The sequence below is a fragment of the Balaenoptera acutorostrata genome, chromosome 6 (genome assembly GCF_949987535.1).
Source record: "Balaenoptera acutorostrata chromosome 6, mBalAcu1.1, whole genome shotgun sequence".
Taxonomy (NCBI): domain Eukaryota; kingdom Metazoa; phylum Chordata; class Mammalia; order Artiodactyla; family Balaenopteridae; genus Balaenoptera; species Balaenoptera acutorostrata.
Window position 1 is genome coordinate 102,382,807 of NC_080069.1, and position 20,441 is coordinate 102,403,247.

At 38.3% G+C, this 20,441-nt stretch overlaps 1 protein-coding gene and 1 pseudogene across 1 annotated transcript in view; both read right to left on the reverse strand.

Moving 5' to 3' along the window:
* Window positions 1-10,187: 10,187 nt before the first annotated feature.
* SVEP1 (sushi, von Willebrand factor type A, EGF and pentraxin domain containing 1) overlaps window positions 10,188-20,441 on the reverse strand; it is a 183,320-nt gene continuing 173,066 nt past the window's right edge. Inside the window, exons 46-48 of the mRNA XM_057548136.1 lie at window positions 20,147-20,242; window positions 15,765-15,858; window positions 10,188-10,696 (exon numbers count right to left, since the gene is read on the reverse strand). Of these exons, the coding sequence (XP_057404119.1) occupies window positions 10,675-10,696; window positions 15,765-15,858; window positions 20,147-20,242 (212 nt within the window). The 3' untranslated portion in view covers window positions 10,188-10,674. The remainder of the gene's footprint in view (window positions 10,697-15,764; window positions 15,859-20,146; window positions 20,243-20,441) is intronic.
* LOC114237168 (U6 spliceosomal RNA) lies at window positions 15,443-15,542 on the reverse strand (annotated as a pseudogene).

Here is a 20,441-nt window from a genome sequence, read left to right on the forward strand (position 1 = left end):
ATGCATATAATTTATTGGTAAATACGTTGGTGTGACTACATAAACTACCAAGCCTAAAAAATAATTAAAATGTCATTATGCCAACCAATGAAATGAACAATTCCAAATATTCACCTAATACCTAGTTTATGTCTAACTTTTCCTGATTAATAAACATGCTTTCAATGGAAGAACTTTTGTCACTATCAAATGTCTTCCAAAACCTCATCAGGACACCAACTGTTCAGGATGCGGAGCCCCTCTCAGCGTGCTCTGAGTCAGTCCAGCATTCAAGGTAACTATCATCATTTTCACCTTTTAGATTTCTTTTGTCTTTGACTTTGGAAAGGCAGATTATGAAAACAGGATTGAGAAATTTGGTTGTTTGCCTCTGAGGAAAAATTATATATGTGTGTGTATATATATGTATATATGTAGATATATATGTATTTTATATATATGTATACACACACAAACACGTACACACACATTATCTAAAATATTGTATCCCCCTAAATACTTTTTTTGTTTCTTCCCCACTAGTATTTACTATTGCATTCTTTCCTTAGTATTTATTGAGCACCTACTATACGGCAAATATCACCAAGGATATATTGATAAATAAGATATAACTTCTGTCTTCACGGATGGAGGGAGGCAGACAAATGATAACTATGTGCTACGGGCTAACCTCAGAACCACAGTGGGGGGCAACTATTGGTCACGGGAAAAATAAGAAGGGGGATCTACTCTACAGGAGAGAGAAAAAGCATCAAGTTTAGCAGTATACAGAAAAGGAGCTGAGTTAGTAGATTAAAGTGTGCTATATATCAGAAGGTGAAATGAGGAGAGAACACACAAGGACTGGTTCTGTTTCTTAGGGAGCAGGACGATTGTGACTGTGACTTGGCTAGATTTGTTTTCCTTCAGTTTACTGTAAAACTAGCCAAATATTCATATAATGATGTACATGAGACCAAGAATACAGATGAGTGGGTGGGCCTTCCAGTTGCCCCCCTCAATCCACTTTTTGCAGTTATCAGAGTTTGATCATCTTGGCAGCCTGTGCAGTGAGGAATCAACTGGAGCTCAGTGCCTGTTCTATTTTTAGTTTGATAGGAGACACCTGAGCAGGCAAGAGTCTACACTGTTAAAGTGTATGCATGTTCCTGTGACACCATGCTTACAGGCTTCTGGGGTCCATTTCTGAATTTTGGGGTCTACTCAAGGTTCAAGTGTAGCAAGCTGGGCCGTGACTTAAGACCAAGATCGTGAACTATTTTGATAGGTATAAAAAGGTCTGTGGGGTGTGTGTATTGTGTGTGTGTAATACAGCTTCCAGATATATCTCACCTGTTGCTTCTCCTTCTGAATCTTAACACTTCTTTCACACCCACACCCACAAACACCCTGTCTGTTCTACTCACTGGCATTGTTGACTAGAAGGAATCTTGGAATGAGAAAGGGCAGAGCTCATTCTCCTCATGTCCTATATAAGTTGACCTTGAGGTGGAGGCAGAGGGGTTTAGAACAAAGTCAACAGCATCTGAGGACTCAGAACAAGTGGTGATGATGATGGTGGGGTGAGGGGAGAACAAGGAGTAGAGGAAAGTGACTCAGGTAGAGGAAATGGCTTGTGCAAAGGCTTCAAGATGAGCCTGTTGGATATTCAGAGAGCTGAAAGCCATTCGTCATGAGGTCCTCTCAATGTTGCAATTATGACTTATGGAACATTTCGGGCTGTCCTTTAAACACAGCCTGGAGTTATTTGATGGGACACTTAGAAAAGCCAAGGCTGCTTTGTGATTAGGAACATTTCCTTTTGCAAACCTCAGAAACGTAGGCTGTAATAATAAAGGACCATAGTCAATAAAGCTTACTGAGGGTTGAGAATGCCAGCCATATTCTAGCTAAGGTTTGTTTTCTAGAAAGTGTGCTGTGGTTGGTTACTCTGAACCTTAGCCTTGGACTTCAGGTGTTAGGCAGTAATTTCTAGATCTTGTAGGCATTGCTTCCCTCCCTCAGTTTTCTTAAGTGTAAAGAGGGAGCTTTGCAGAATTAGCTGAGATGGGCTGGGGAGGGGCTGAGAAGAGGAGGGACACTGATATCTATCCAGCCATTGCTAAATGCTAGGCATCTACATGACTTTCAATTCTCACAACGTTATGAGACAATGTAGGAGAAAATACATTTTAAATTACAAAGCACAATACAAACTATAAGGTGTGCAAAAACAGTTTGGAAATATGTCCCCTTTGTATATTTCATAGATTCTCAATAAAGGATTCAGATTCTTTTGAAGAATGTGGTATAATTGAGAAATGCATATGGGTGGTTTTTGCTACTTTTTTTGTGGTCCTCATGTTACTCCGTTCTTTCAGGTTTTTCCAGTTCGTCAGTTAGTCTTTATTACCCTTGCTGATTGAATACACTTTAACTTAGAGAAGTATAAACAAGCTTGAACACTCTGCTGGGAAAGTAAAAGATCCAGTGGACATAATGAAAGGAAGAATCTTAATGATTTAGGAGGGCAAGGATCAGGTGTGTAATTAGACAAGTCACGACTCATGTGGGTGGAGCGAACCCATTAGAAAGTGGTTTCTATGAGGAGTGGGTGTGATCAGCATTTCCTCTGAAGAGAAAGGGACAGCAGTCTGTACCGTAACGCTTACAGACATCCCAACAGCCTTGGTCTATGTGTGCCTCTTTAAAGCAGCTTGGCTGCGTGCACAAAATTTAACAGCCCAGAAGTATTCCACAAAGGATCATATATTTTAAGTGACTTTGCCTGCTGATTACTGTGGCTGGAATATGTAGCTGTAGACCAGCTGAAGACATGTGGACCTTACAATATGTTTGCGGCTTTTTTATTATTTTCAAAACAGTGCATTTCTTTCAGGCTCCATCCAACGCGTGACACTTTGGGCCCAGGTGACCTTGAATGGCTGGTTGATAAGATAATTAGGGGAAAAAGGTCTGAAGTTACTGTCACTGCTTTTAGGTCAGAGTTAGGAGAGAATCATGAGTGATTAGGTATAATCCCTTCAAACAAAAAAGTACTGCTGCTGCTAGGTTGGTTGTTAAGGAAGCATAAGAAAGTAATTCTGATGTAACCTGGCTGGTAAATTTCAGGTATTCTAAGTGTCCGGCTCTTATGTTCACTGGAGCATAAAGCACAAGGATATACTGTATAAATACACTGAGAGTTTCAATAATTAATTTAGGTTCCTTAATTTGATCATCAGCAAATATTTTCCTTTGGTGTATACAAGTAGCTCACGATTGATATTTCCTCTTGGTAACAGTTTCCACGGTTATGTTAAACTATTAATCATCTTGATCTGAACTCTTCTCTAAAGATTCCTGAAGGAGTGTTTAAACAAAATTATAGGGAGGCACAATCTTTAAACATGCCAATGCATATGCCAGATTAATTAGGGTAAACGGAAAGATGATATACTCATTCACGTGGGGCTTTTACTTCAACTCACTTTTACAAATTTAAGATTATTTTGCATGAATATGAAAGTATATTTATGAATGTAAAACTAATATATTTTCATTGAAAATTGTCAGAAATGAAGGGAAAATTTGGATGAGATAAAAATCACCCATAGTTCCATGTCTTAGGGAAAATCATTATTAACAAAGTTAGGTAAATCTCTTTCTATGCATATTGCATATGCATTTCTAGGCAATTAAGAGCACATTATAAATACATTTTATATACTGTTTTCCACTGAACATTATGCCATAATGATTTTTTCTGTTATTAAAACTCTTTGTAAATGTAATATTTAATGGCTTCATAATATTTAACCCTATGAATTCCATAACCAATACCATGAATTCCACAACGAATTCCAGGATTTTTCATCATATAATTTGTTGCTGATTTTTAATATTAAAAATGCTGTGATAATTACCTTTGTGCATAAATATTTGCCCCTAGGTTAGATTTTTTCTTTTTTTAATGAGATTGTGTTTCGGGCAAGGAATTACTGAAGTAAAAGGCATGCATTCACATTAAAAAATTTTTTGATTCAAGTTGCCAGTTGTTTGGAAGAAAGGTTGTACTAGTTTATACTCCCTACAAATGTTCAAGAAAATGGTTTTATCTAGTAGCCAGCTGCATATAGTCATTAAAACAAACACTGCTACCACCACTACCAAAACCCCGCCAAGTGGGTAGGTGAAAAATTTACATCATTTCTTTTATCATTAGTGAAACTGCTCATTTTCTACCCATATTTCTCCTCTAGTGAGTTGTCTGTTCATATCTCTGCCCAAAATAAAATGTTTTCTTATGGCTGTTAAATCATGATATTTTAGAATATTATTATTTTGTCATGCATGATTCTGCTTGGTTTTACAATGCAGATTGTGTTAAATTTTTTTTTAAAATAAATTTATTTATTTATGGGCCTTTGTTGCTGCACGCAGGCTTTCTCTAGTTGCTGCACGCAGGCTTTCTCTAGTTGCTGCAAGCGGGGGCTACTCTTCGTTGCGGTGCGCGGGCTTCTCAATGGGTGGCTTTTCTTGTTGTGGAGCACTGGCTCTAGGCGTGCGGGCTTCAGTAGTTGTGGCATATGGGCTCAGTAGTTGTGGCTTGCGGGATCTAGAGCACAGGCTCAGTATTTGTGGCGCACGGGCTTAGCTGCTCCACAGTATGTGGGATCTTCCCGGACCAGGGCTCGAACCCGTGTCCGCTGCATTGGCAGGCAGATTCTTAACCACTGTGCCACCACGGAAGCCCTGTGTTAAATTTCAACTTGTGAGAGAAGCTTCCACATTTTTGTAGTTAAATATATTTCTTTTGTGGGTCCTTTAAAATTTTATTTAAAAAAATTTAAAGTGTATACGTCAGTGGTTTTTAGCATACAATTTATAAAGTTGTGCAACTATCACCACTATCAAATTATAGAATACTTCATCAGTCCTGTACCTATTAGCAATTACTCTTCATTCTCTCCTCTCTCATCTTCTGTCTCTATAGATTTGCCTATTCTGGGCATTTCATATAGATGGAAGCATATAATACATGGCTTTTTGTGTCTGGCTTCTTTCACTTAGCATAATGTTTTCAAGGTTCCCAGGGTTCATGTCAGTCTTTGTTTTTTTTGTCTCCTTTTGACCCTGTTTGGTTTTGCTACATCCTTTGTCTTTTTTGAGGAACCACAGGAACTTAAAATCTATTTGGCCATAGTACACCTTAACCCACTGGCTGTAGTTAATTTGCCATTCAGCTTCTACTGCTTCTTACATCAGAGCATTAAGCATGATGGGTATTTGTTTGAAAAGGAAAAGCTTTACGACAGTAGAGAAGTATCCTTCTAGTCTGAGTTTTAGAGATTCTATTAAGAATAGATATTAAATTTTTCTGAAAGCTCTTCCTACATCTACTGAAATGATCATATGGCTTTTAGTACTTGACATTCCTATGATATACAGTAGGAGTTGGACAATTTTTTCATTCTTGTGGTAAAAAACCATGGATTGTTGAATTTGTTTGTATCTGTTATCATTAACTATTTTATGTTTGCCACGTGGATATTCCAAAGTTGAGAATAAGTGTTTGAATACAGTGAAAACACAGATATTTGGGGCCAGCATATCTGAGTTTTAATTTAAGTTCCAATATTCATAATCCTGTGACCTTGGGCATTTTCCTTCTCATCCTCACTTTGCATTATTTTTGTAGATTTTCAATCATATGAGTATGGAAAATTTTATATCCTGCTTTTTTCCTCACTTAACTTTACACCACATACATTTTCCATGTTACTGCATTATCTTTTTGAAGGCTGGTATAATGTATGATTTAGAAATGTGCTTGAGGTAGCATAGTTTAGAGTTCTTTATTGTTGGGCCTTTCATCCATGTCCACATTTTCACCAATAATAACGTTGTGATGAAATTTATTATGTCTAAAACTTGTGTATATTAGCTCAAAGCATATAAAAATACTTTAAGGGATATAGATCATCATAGTGCTTTCTAAAATTATTATACCAATTTACACTCTCACTGACGATATATAAAATTTCCTATTTTACTGCATACTTTCCAGCATTGTTTATTAACATTAAAAAAAAGTCACTGCTGGGGCTTCCCTGGTGGTGCAGTGGTTGAGAGTCTGCCTGCCAATGCAGGGGACACGGGTTCGAGCCCTGGTCTGGGAGGATCCCACATGCCGCGGAGCAACTGGGCCCGTGAGCCACAATTACTGAGCCTGCGCGTCTGGAGCCTGTGCTCCGCAGCAGGAGAGGCCGCGGTGGTGAGAGGCCCGCGCACCGCGATGAAGATTGGCCCCCGTTTGCCACAACTAGAGAAAGCCCTAGCACAGAAACGAAGACCCAACACAGCCATAAATAAATAAATAAAAATTAAAAAAAAAAAAAAAGTCACTGCTAATCTGGTAAACAAAATGTTTTCTATTTGTGAGGTTGTACTTTTTCTCACACAAATATGAATATATGGCATTTCTTTGGTGAGTCGTCTGTGTTCTGGAGTTCCATAAGTTTTTTTTTCAATTTATATAATAAAGACATTATAATAAAAATATTCGTACTTGGTCTGTCATAAAAATTTTTCTTTCCATTTTGTATATCTTCTTTTTTTTTTGGCTGCGCGGCTTGTGGGATCTTAGCTCCTCATTGATCAAACCCACACTCTTGGCAGTGAAAGTGCAGAGTCCTAACCACTGGACCACCAGGGAATTCCCTATCTTTCCATTTTGATTATGATCTTCTGAATGATAGCCCAAACTTTCTATTTATGCTATCAAATCTGTTTATTATTCCTACTGTAATTTCTCTGTAACGTCTAGGTTTAGAAGGTTCTTTTTTTTTATTTTTTGATACATTTATTTATTTATTTATTTATTTATGGTTGCGTTGGATCTTTGCTGCTGCGTGCAGGCTTTCCCTAGTTGCGGCGAGCGTGGGCTACTCTTCGTTGAGGTGCGCGGGCATCTCATTGCGGTGGCCTCGCTTGTTGCAGAGCACGGGCTATAGGCATGCGGGCTTCAGCAGTTGTGGCACGTGGGCTCAGTAGTTGTGGCTCACAGGCTCTAGAGAGCAGGCTCAGTAGTTGTGGTGCACAGGCTTAGTTGTTCTGTGGCACGTGGGATCCTCCCAGACCAGGGCTCAAACCCGTGTCCCCTGCATTGGCAGGCGGATTCCCAACCACTGCACCACCAGGGAAGTCCTTAGAAGGTTCTTTAAAGCCTTTATATTTTTGAGAAAAATTAATTCTAAAAACCATCTTATTGTTTAATATCAATATTTAACTCCCCAATCCACCTTGAATTTATTTTTATGTGGTGAGAATATAAATTAAAAGATTTTCAAATTTTTACCAATTGTCTAATGCCAGTCACTCTCTTACTTTCTAATATTTTACAACAAAAATTCCACTGGTTGTTGGTGTTTTCTTCATGACTTCTGAGTTTTTAAGTAGAATATTTAAATTTGTAGGTACAGACTTCCATATTGATGCTTTCCTGTTTCTTGATCCAGCATGCACTATTTTAATTACTGCAGCTTTTTATTATGCTTTTTTAGTAAAGATGGTCCTTTTCATTATTTTTCTTTAAAATATTTTAATTTTCCATTTTTTTTCTTCTTAATGAACATTAGAATAAATAATTTGGTCATGTTCCCCCCAAAAATCCAATATATTAAGGGTGACTGGAATTACATTACGACTATAATTTTATTTGGGAAAAATTAACATCTTTAAGACATGTTGTTCTCTCATCCAGGAGATGGCATGCTTCTCATTATTTTAGCATTTATAAATGTTTATAGATACAATTTTGTAATATTCTTCCTTGAGGTCACATAGATTTCTTACTTATATATGCATATATATTGTGAATAGGATGTTTTTCACTGTACTTTCTATTTATAAATGACAAGCAGGAAAACTATTTTTCTATTTTGTAACCATCCAGTTTACGGGACTGAGTGTTTCTAATAGATTTTCATGCCTTTGGTTTTTATCTTATAAGGTATATCTTCATGTTTTCTGCCAAAATGAAAATTGTGACTCTTAATTTTCTCCTTTTTATACCCTTTATCTATAAATTTATGTATTATTACTTTGGCTAGAACTCACAGAATAATGTTCAAGATCAACGGGGATAGCCTTTCTGCTTTGTTTCTGGTTTAAAGGGAAGCATTTAATGGTTCACTACAGAACTGGTTATAGTTGGTTTGAAACAGATATGCTTTAGTAATGCTGGACAAACACCCTTATTTCTTTTTTTAGAAATTTAAGAATTCACTATGAATATATTTAGTACTGGAGATTTAAAAAATAACATTGTTCTGTAAATTAGTACAGCCACTATGGAAAACAGTATGGAGGTTCCTCAAAAAACTAAAAACAGAGTTGCCATCTGATCCAGCAATCCCATTCCTGGGCATATATCTGGAAAAAACTATAATTCGAAAAGATACATGCACCTCTATGCTCATAGCAGCCTATTTATAATAGCCAAGACCTGGGAACAACCTAAATATCCATCAACAGATGAATGGATAAAGAAGATGTGGTATATGTACAATGGAATACTACTCAGCCATAAAAAAGAATAAAATAATGCCACTGCAGCAATATGGATGAACCTAGAGATTATCATACTTATCATACTAATTGAAGTAAGTCAGACAAAGAAAGACAAATATCATATATCACTTATATGCAAAATCTAAAATATGACACAAATGAACAGAAACAGACTCACTGACATAGCGAACAGACTTGTGGTTGCCAAAGGGGAGGGGGGGTGGGGGAGGGATGGATTGGGAGTTTGGGTTAACAGATGCAAACTATTATATATAGAATGGATAAACAACAAGGTCCTACTCTATAGCACAGGAAACTATATTCAATATCCTGTAATAACCCATAATGGAAAAGAATATGAAAAAGAATATATACGTATATATGTATATATATATATATATAAAACTGAATCACTTTGCTGTGCAGCAGAAATTTGCACAAGATTGTAAATCAACTATACTTCAATAAAATTAAAAAAAATTCTTCAACTCCTTTTAGTATTATTTCCCTGTGAATCACATTTCTAGATATGTAGAAACTCATATCATTTGCAAACCTCACTCGTATGGTGCTTTACTTCCTTATTCTGTCTGCATAATGCAACTAATTTGACTTACTGTGCAGTACAGATCTTTTAATCTATTCAAAGTAACCCAATACAAATTCTACATAGTAGGTACACTTTCAGAACTGTGTTTTGTTTTCAATTGCAGTAGCTTTTCCTAGCTAAAAATGTCTGGTACCATCTTTCTTTTTATTATTTAGATTTTGAGCTTTATTTTATAGTTTTATGATTATAAATGACAAAAATCAACATAATTTGGAAGTTGATGGGGTATAAATTAAATAAAAGGAATACTCATAAGCGTGGAAGATTGGTCAAAAGTGTGAATGTCAGAAGAAAGAAGGAAGAGGAGTCAATGGCTGAGGGAAGTGAAGGCGCTGAAGAGAACCACTCAGACAATCAAGATCTTTTTCATTGTTCCTGTGTTTCTTCAGAGTGCTACAGTGTGCCCCGTGCCCTATGTGGAAGCAGTTCTCCCAGAGGATGGAGGTGAGTTGATCGGGATTTTCCTACTTGAAAGAAAATCTAGTGTTCTTGCTTTTTTTCCCCCCCAGAAGCCTGAGGAAGTCTTTATCCTGGTAGAAGGATAGTGATGGAGTTAGGGGAAGCGTTGGAGTCTGACGAGCAGCTCAGCTCTGCCTTGGGCAAACTCCATTCTTTCTTTGCAGGTGGAGCCAGGAGCACAGGTCTGGGAATTTTCCTCATTTGCCTTTTTCCTTCCCTTTCCCTGTTCTTTTATTCCAATCTCCTTTCTCCCAAAGCAGTGAGTTGTGGGATTATGACCCAGAAATGGGCTGTCTGTTAATCTTCCAGTACTTGCATTTCTTATTCCAGCTGTGAGAAGGAAGGGGAGCACTTTATTTTGTGAACCATGGTCATTATGCTTTTTTCCCCCATCCACTAAGTTGATGCCTATAGCTTTCCAAATGTTGGTGAAGGAATTAGCCAGGCTGCCCTCAGCACCAGGACAGCGTCTTGTGTGGAGGGTAGTAGGTCCAACAGTTACTTTCCGATTAAATAAAAGGAAACCTTTACTGTTACACATACGGTAGAGAAGATGGAAATAGCATGAAGGGGTCTCCTTTATTGTAATTTCTCAGTACACTGCGTGGAATTCCATAATATGCTAGTGGCATAGATCATGAATCCTCTTCATTATTCCCGGGCCACCTCACAAAATGGCACTATCCAGCAAAACATTATTTAGTAGCAAAATATATTTTAATTGAAAAATCATTTTAAGTAACTGAATAAAAATGTGTATCAGGAACTTTCCCCATAGACAGGAGAATATGTACATTTTGTGAGAGTGGAGCAGCATCTATTTAATATATTTTTATATAGAAAATACAGGCGTATTTAAAAAAAGAAAGTATGTCACAAGAAATAACAAAATATAACACAAAATAAAAAGGTAAACCAAAAGTAACAAGTTGACTAAAACAAGACAAGACCCAGCACCGTGTTGGAATGTCTTTGCGTAAATTCTGGGACGTCCAGGACTGCCAGGAAGAGATGATCCTGCATTTTAGGAGAGCTGGTTGGTTGTGCAGTGGTTAAAAGCCAGTCCTCCTTTTCCTGGAACAACAACAACAAAAAAGAGATTCAACAGAAAAGACTGAATTGAAGGGGGAACAGCTATTTGGGGGCTGATTAAAACGCAATTGAAAGTCTCAGATACCTGGGCATCATCTGTGATGTTGTTTGGATGGATGGGGGCCATTCCTTGAGAAAACAAAGGGACATGGAGAAAAAGCGCTAACATATGAAAAGATGTGAGAATCAGCACACTGGAGTTTTAGTCCTGGCTCTGTCACTAGTTTCCTGTTTGATAATCCGCTCATCTGTACAATGAGGGGTTTGGACTTGGTGAACCTGAAGGTCTCTTACAGCATGAACCGTCTGTGGGTTGTTTTTTTTTTTAATAAATTTTTAAATTTATTTTTGGCTGCATTGGGTCTTCATTGCTGTGTGCGGGCTTTCTCTAGTTGCGGCGAGCGGGGTCTACTCTTCGTTGCGGTGCACGGGCTTCTCATTGCGGTGGCTTCTTTTGTTGCAGAGCATGGGCTCTAGGAGCGCGGGCTTCAGTAGTTGTGGTGTGCGGGCTTCAGTAGTTGTGGCACGCAGGCTCAGTAGTTGTGGCTCGTGGGCTCTAGAGCACAGGCTCAGTAGTTGCGGCGCACGGGCTTAGTTGCTCCGCGGCATGTGGGATCTTCCCGGACCAGGGCTCGAACCCGTGTCCCCTGAATTGGCAGGTGGATTCTTAACCACTGCGCCACCAGGGAGGCCCCCATCTATGGTTTTTATTTATGGCATTTGTTTAGGATTCATTTTCTGCACACAGAGATCAGAGGACACAGTCTCTTCCTTAAGGATTGAGCTATCTGGGAAGAATACTGGGTCAGTCTTATTCATCATCAGAGAAGGACACAGGTTGAGGGATTTAATGAATGCCACAGGGTGTTTCTCCACCAGCTGTCACAGCTGCCCAGAAACTGCTCTGTCAACCAGCATTGATTGAGCATCAATTTTTGTGCCTATACTAAGTATGAGGGAGACAATCTTTAAGGCACTCCATCTCGTGGGAGAGAAGGAAATAAATATTATTTGTAAACATTTATCATTTTGAGTTTTCAGAAAAGTTTTCTCCCCGTCCCATTTCAGGGAATTATACTCCACTTTTCTTTCTTCAGTGAATTGCCAGTCTCTTCTGCCCTTTACCCAAAGGTATGGTAAAAGTTTTAGCAAAATGACTTTTCACGTTAGTATAACATGACCTAACCTAGGATCACCATTGACTGACCGATCCATGGTGGGCCCTTTAATCAATCTGGACTCGTGAGTTCTTCTCCTGGATTTTTAAACTGGGTCAGCACACTATTTCTGTAGATACTGGAGTGTGACAGGTAAAATGTGGGCTCTATAAGCAGTTCTGTCCTTCCATGCGCACTGAACAGCAGAGGAAAGCACTCTGCAGCAAGAGAGCATGGAGAAGATGCTGGAGAGAGGAGGTGAGACGGGAGGTGAGAGACTTCAGATGGCTTTCAAGAACTCAGTCTGGTCGTCCTGATGCTGAGCCAACCCACATCTTCTGGTTCCATACACGATCCCATTATTGTGATAACAGATTCCTTTCTTTGCTTAAGCCAGTTAGAGTTGCAGTAAGAGAGTCCTAGCTAATTCAGGTCTCCTAGAAAAATCCATCACAGCATAAGGATGGGCAGGGGGGCTGCTGAGGCCTCTGGGTTGACCTTTCCTTGAATGTGGGAAATGCCTCTAAGGTGAATCTGCCATCATTTTTTTGGATTCCTTTATCAACCTTTTGCGTAAAAAAATCTAGAAGACTTTTATCTTTATTAATAGACAGTATTTTAATATAAGCTGATAACTACCCTTCCCCTGGTCAAGAAAAAGCTCCTTTGACCCTTGAACAATGTCAGGGTTAGGGGCGCTGACCCTCTCAGCAGTCAAAAATTGGTGTACAACTTTACATTTGGTCAGTCCTCTGTTGTTGTGGCTCTGTATCCACAGAGTCAACCAGATCGTGTGTACTGTACTATGGATTTATTGCAAAAAATCTACATACAGGTAAACAAATCCATGTTGTTCAAGGGTCAACTGTATTTTGATATTAGGGAATCACGCAAACTCTGAGTTTCCTTTTCTTATCTGTAAAATGAAGTAGTTGAAACATAAAGTCTAAAATTATAAGAACGTTACAAATACTTCTTGTTCCTTTTTGAGTCACTATCATTCTTACTCCTTTTATTTTCTCTCTCTCTCTTCTATTCTTTGCTCTCTTTTTTCCCAGCAGTTCTCTCCAGTTTGACTCGCAAGTTCTTTCGACTCTGCTCTCAGGTAAAATGATCATCTTTATCTTGGAAACGTCTAAATATACTTGTACAATCCAAATTTGTTCTTTGGGGTTCAGTATTTTTTTCTCTCTGCAGAGGTGGCATATATTTGAGGTGATATGAAGAAATTCATGGGCATGAGATATTTTTGTTAATTAAGTTTGTATTTAGATAGATTTTTGTCTTTGCAAGTTGACTTTGATATTCCAATCGAAATGAAATAAAAGGAAATGGAAAAATAAAAGCTCTTTTCAGTTAACTTTTAAAAATCAATATGGAAATATCCATTTGTTTTTAATGATTCCTGTAAGATGGAAGTAAATATACAAAATACAAATCTAAGTGATGTAATACAATGATGTATATTAAAAGTTTTAAAATAGAGCTGGTGATGTTCCAACATTGCAATATTTGTGAGGACAATGTTTTAATATTGAAACTATTTTGGCAATGGTATGACGCAATATATAATCAGAATGGTATGTTACTGGCATAAAAACAGATACATAGATCAATGAAGCAGAATAGAGAACCCAGAAATAAATCCACACATATATGGTCAGTTAACTTATGACAAAAGAGCCACGAATATACAATGGGGAAAGGACAGTCTCTTTGATGAATGGTACTGGGAAAACTGGACAGCCACGTGCAAAAGGATGAAAGTAGACCATTATCTTACACCATACACAAAAATCAACTCAAAATGAATTAAAGATTTGAATGTAAGACTTGAAACCTTAAAACTCCTAGAAGAAAACATAGGTGGTAGGCTCCTTGACGTCAGCCTTGGCATGATTTTTTTGGGTTTGACTCCAAAAACAAAGGCAACAGAAGCAAAAATAAACAAGTGGGACTACATCCAACTAAAAAGATTTTGCACAGCACAGAAAAGCATCAGCAAAATGAAAAGTCAACCTACTGAACGGGAGAAAATATTTGCCAACCATATATCTTGTAAGGGGTTAACATCCAAAAAATATAAAGAACTCATACAACTCAAAAGCAAAAAAAACTCCATCTGATTAAAGAATGGGCAGAGGATCCAAACAGACATTTTTCCATAGAAGACATACAGAAGGCCAACAGGTAGGTACATGAACAGATGCTCAACATCACTAATCATCGGGAAACACAAATTAAAACTACAATTAGACATCATCTCACACCTGTTAGAATGGCTATTATCAAAAAGACAAGAAATAACAAGCATTGTTGAGGATGTAGAGAAAAGGAAACCCTTGTGCACTATTGGTGGGAATGTAAATTGGTACAGCCACTGTACAAAACAGTATGGAGGCTCCTCAAAAAATTTAAAATAAAACTACCATATGATTCTGCAATTCCACTTCTGGGTATTTAACTGAAGAAAACAAAAACACTAACTCTAAAAGATATCTGCACCCCCATGTTCATTTCAGCATAATTTACAACAGCCAAGACATGGAAACAACCTGTGTCCATCAATGGATAAATGGATAAAGAAAATATGTGTGTGTGTACACACACACACACACACACACACACACACACACACACCACAGTGGAATATTATTAAGCCATAAAAAGAATGAAATCTTGCCAACTCTGGCAACATGGATGGACCTTGAGGGCATTATGCTAAGTGAAATGAGTCAAAGAAAGACAAATACCGTATGATCTCGCTTGTATGTAGAATTTACAACCAAAACCCAAACCAAACTTACAGATACACAGAACAGGTGGGTGGTCGCCAGAGGTAGCGGTGGGGGTAGCGGGTGAGCAAAATGGGTGAAAGGAGTCAAAAGGTACAAACTTCCAGTTATAAAATAAATGTCATGCGGATGTAATGTATAACATGGCAATTATAATTAATAATGCTGTATAGCACATTTTATGTTGCTAAGACAGTAGATCTTAAAGGTTCTCATCACAAGAAAAATATTTTATAACTATGTACATGGACTTACATAGTTAACTAGACTTATTGTGGTGTTCACTGTGCAATATATACATACAAATATTGAATCACTATGTTGTACTAATATACTAAACTAATATAATGCTGTATGTCCATTACACCTCAATAAAAAGTTTAAATTATTATTATTTTTTAAAAATTATTTCAAACTATTTCTCCTTTGATTTATTTTTGTGATGATCTTTTCTTAACTATGATATTTATCTGGTTAGAAATGAGAAACCAATTGCTAGAACATATTTTTACATAAATTTTCTTGTAGTCCATTAAATATTGACTATATATACCGTAAAAAATATGAAACAAAAATTTTGACTTTAAAAACAAACATTCCTTATCATCAATTTCAATTCTATTTTTTATTATAAACAGGAATAGAAATGAACATCAATAAAACATATTGAGTTTGTTATTTATTTGCATCCTTGCATATGAAGGGTGCAATCTTCTGTTCAAGAAGGCAGTTAATTTATTTGTTTAATTAACCCTTTTTTCTTTTTATTTTTGTGGAAAAATATGGAAGACTTCACAAATTTGCAAGTCCTCCTTATGCAGGGGCTATGCTAATCTTCTCTGTGTTGTTCCAATTTTAGTATATGTGCTGTAACACATATGTGTTTTTGAAAAATCATTGTTTTATTTGTCAATCCTTAACTAATACTTCTTTGTTTGGCTTTAGTTCAAATTTAGGGAATATCTCAAAATGGATAGTTTTGGATACAAAATGCTTACGTTCAAACTAGAGGTACCTTCTGGCTCTTGAGACAACTTAACTGACTTGAATTTCAGTCTCCTTATGTTATAGATAAAGAGTAGTTTTTGGTTTTCTTACCTGGAACAGTCATGTCCTGTCCAAGCCGAGAGACAATGGCATCGGTTTGGTCTTACGCATTTTCCACCATTTAAGCAGGGAGACTGGCAAACAGCTGGGATGAAAAATTCATGTGTTTATTTAATGAATACCGAGCAATTCTGAAGATGCCCATGAAGGCAGGCAGAATAAGATTTGACTCTGCTTTCTGCTCCAGCCGCCAACATTCCTCATGGACTGCATCCTGCTACTTTGCTCAACCTCATGTCATTACGTGGTACCACCTCCCTTTTTCCTTCCAGCCGAGTCAATTTTCATATTTAAGCCCCAGGTTAAGTTCTACCTACATACTGAAACCTTTGCTGATAACTCAGAGTTGACTGATTTTTCTCTTTAATCTTTTTATTTGTTCAACCAATTTGACACATACTGTTTTGAACTGTAAATTATTCAAATACTCGATGAGACTGTAGGTCTCTGGAGGGAGCCAGCACTGAACTCTATGACTGATGAAGTCATTACATCAGACATCAACTCTTACGACAACAGATCAGGCGCGCAGATTGTCCAACATGACAGATGATTCAAAAGCCCTTTGTGTTTGCTAGGAAATGTATTTCATGGCTTTTACCATTGGAATTACAGAAACTGGGGTAGAGTTAAAAATTAGCCACAGGTGAAACCCTGAGTGAACACCCAGAGATTTACTACGCAGACATCTTTCTCACAAGTCCTTAGTCTCAGAGTCAAACACTTCATCTGCATGAATCTGTTAAAAAACCTAAGGACACTAAAAACTGATGAAGACCAGTCAGTTTAACGTATCAAAGAAAAAACTAAAATGTCTGTTGGGAGAAAGCTGGGAATGAGAAACATTTAAGTCTCATGATTTCAGCCTCATTATAGCTTGGAAAGGGCAGGCTTCCCCACAGGAAAAACTCATCTTTGGTGAGAGATAAAGAAATGTCACTTCTCTAATCACTCATTCATAAAATATGGGGAAAACGTCAGCAATCCAGGCACTGGATAAGCGCTGAGAGAGGACAAGAAGGAAAACACCAGTCTTTGCCCTTAGCTTTCTTGACGAGCAAGCTAACGGAATGAGCGTATTTGCAATATAACAAAAAGGAAATTATGAAATAAAGCAGGGTTAAAAATAGCAAAAATAAAACCCAATAATCCACAACTAATTCTCCATCTCTGCTTGCTAATATATATAAAAAAAATTACTCTTTTTCAAGAGCATGATGATTTAGTGGTACTTGACTGTACTAACACATTTTTTATTATGTTCACTTCTCTGTCTAAAAGCCTAACACCTTCCTCCTTCCCTATAACATGGGTGCCCCCAACGTTCTATTCCGGGCCACCTTCTCACGCTACGTGTCTTCTGCAAAGACTTATTTTTTCTCCCCCATGAATGTTTTCCAATGATGACTGACATATTTCTATCTTCAATGTAGATGAGTCTTCTGGGAACCTAAACCATCATCCAATTGCCTGTCAGACCTCTCCCTTTTACGTTCCACTGGCCCCTCAAACTCAGCATGTCCTTACGTACTTAACTCCTTATCTGTACCTTCAAACCTGTTCCTCTTGGGTTCTCTACCTCAAGGGTAGAAGTGGCGCCACCTTCCACTCAGGGGCCCAAACTGGAAATATCAGCCTTGGCTCTCTTCAGACCTTTACTCCTACAATACATCTATAACCAAGTAGTGTTGACTCATCTCCCTAACTTCTCTCCAATCCATCCTTTTCGGTCGTCCTCATTTCTCTAGACTTCATAACCTCTTGCCAGTTCTGCTTTGATAACTCCCTAACAAGTCTCCCTAATTGAAGTCTTGCTTTCTGCCCTTCTCCGTACTGCTGCCAGAATCATTTTTCAAAAAGAAAATCTGATCACATGCTTTTCCTGCTTAAGACCCTTTAGTGGCTTCTGTGGCTCAGAAGACATAATCCAGCATCTTGAACTTGGCATGCAACGCGCTTCCTAATCTGGCTCTGCCCATCTTTACAGCTTCATTTCCAGCCACACCCCTACACGGCCTCTGTGGCTTCAGCTCTGTTTTGCTGATCACGTTTGTGCTACTCTTCCATGCCTTTGGCTAGAACGAGCTCCTCCTGGTGACTCCTCTTCCTTTGATTCTATGCTTGGAAAGCCTTTTCTGAATGTCTGCACTTGGGTAGTTTACCCATCTTCACTGTTGTCCTTTTAGAGAATTCAGTTAGCCTCTAGTCACCTACTTATAGGCCACTCTGTATCCTTTCTTATTTTCTACATTGGATTCTGGAGGGCAGGAGCTCCTGTTTTATACAATTTTGTATATTGAATATCAATACTTAGTGGGTATAAGTGGGATATGGGCGGAGGAAGCTGCAGCAAGATTGAAAAAACATAAAGACTATACGGCTCATGTCATGAAGGTGCTTAATGTCAGTTAGGGAGCTAAGGAGCTAAAAGAAATACAAATAAATCAGATCAACTGAGCTTTAAATGGCATGGTTCTAGCTAACTGTGTAATATCTATAGACATGGAATGTTAGAAGATAGATTATCGTGGTAGAGAGCAAGTTTAGGGACAAGAGGAAACTTGGGCAGGGCTTTGGAGGTTGGGTCAAGTTTCAATAGGTAGAGGAAGCCACGTCTGCGGGGGACAGGATGTGACTGGCAGGATGGGAAGTAAGGTGTATCAGGTGTGCTGACGCCAGTCTGAGAGTCAGAAGAATTTGGGTTGGATGTGAAGACAATAGGCAACCATCTTAGGTTCTTAAAAAGGGCAATTCATGCCCAAGGTAGTGTGTAATGGTGTTGTTTTGGAAAAGGAGATGGGAAGGTCAAGTAGTAGACTCTGGCGGTGATCCAAAGGAGGGGTCTTTTACTAGCTGGTGATAGTGGGGATAGAGTAAGATGCAAGAGATACTGTGCAGGAAGGAACAGAAGGAGTGCTGATACTGGTAATCTCAGATGACGGGGAGGGAGAGTGGAGGATGTCTCCATCTGGAAGCATGATGCCACCACCTGCGAAGATAAGATGCCTGGGAAAGGGCAAGGCTGGTTTGCAGGTAGCTTCAATTTTGTATGCATGAGAAATATAGATAAATACCAAGGCTGATTTGTAATAAAGAAATACCAAATAGATTGCTGTAAGAGTTTCAAATAAAAGCTTCAAATTTAGCCTCCGGAATTACATTTTTCCTTTCCTACACTCACGGATGCCTCACTTTTGGCTTTATGTGGGATGGCTGCACATCTGATTTTGCCTTTTTGCCTTTCACTACCATTTCCCTGGCTTACCTATTAATAGTGCCCCTTTCATTCTCAAAAATGTCCCAGTCTGGAGGCTAAATTACATGGTCACCCCAGCCTCAGAGCTCATGACAAGCTCTGGTGTCAGCTAGCCTGTTCTACTTTACAATTAACCTCACTAGGAGGTGGTATACATATTATTTACACGAGGAATAGTGGAGTGTTAAATAAATATAGCAAGTTCTTTGCTTTTAATAGTTGCCTGAAAATTAGGACATTAAAAAGGTAAAAACATCTATCATTTTAAACTGATTGATTTATTAGACAATTACTGAAAATCCTATCATATGCAGGCACTATGCTAGGTACTGAAGATATAAAGGTCACAAAGGAATATCCCTGCCCTCAGGTGGCATACAATCTAGTGAGGGCAGGGAAAGATCAATAACCAAGCAATTAAACAGATATCAAAGTACAGTGGGATAAATGCCCGTATTTGAGATAGACAAGGGTTACTAAGGGGACATGTTTGTCACCAACCAATCAACAACAGTTTGTTACAGTCTTCCATGATAAGAAACCATCTCTTGTTGAGTTTTTTCACTTTAACTTAAATTGTATTTACTTAGAGTCTTGTTCTTTCTAGATAGGTACTGCGAATTTAGTGATTTATCTTCATAGAGATTAAAATAAATATTCTTCCAAACTTCTGCATTATGTTTCCTCTACATTCTGCAAAATAGAGCAAATGACATGAAAAAGGCTGACAACTGAGTCGACTCAGATGCTCTTTTTTGTCACACGACCCCGAGAGGTGTCTCTGAGGCAGCCATAGGTTCAGCATTGAGACCGCCATTCAAGGGACCGCCTTGAGGAATGTTTTTTGTTGTTTTTTTTTTTTTTTTTTGGATCTTTTCAACCAAGATCCCATGTGGGATCTTAGTTCCCCGACCAGGGATTGAACCCATGCCCCCTGCATTGGAAGCATGGAATCTTAACCACTGGACCACCACGGAAGTCCCTTGAGGAATTCTTGAGAAATTCTGATACCCTTTTGTTTTGCTGCCACCTCTGAATCTGAGTCACACTCATCAGTGTCCTCTAGGGCTTCACGGAGTCAAGTCACCAAGAAAACAAACCATGAGAGGAGGCCTACCTGTGTGACAGCGGGACCCTGTCCAGCCAGATGGACAGTCACACTGATACGGTGCCACACAGCGACCGCCGTTCAGACAGGGAAGAATGCAGATTGCTAGAAAGGAGATCAGAAAGGATTTGATCAAAACACGCACACTCAGATATGTTCAAGTGTCCAAAAAACATTTTCCAGGAGGAGTAAAACCTTGGATGACCCACTAGATAATCTTCCGTATGTGCTCTGTTTATTAATAAGTATCATTGGGAAAACACAATCCAGAAAGTCAGTCTGAACCCTCAACCTGATGTAATGA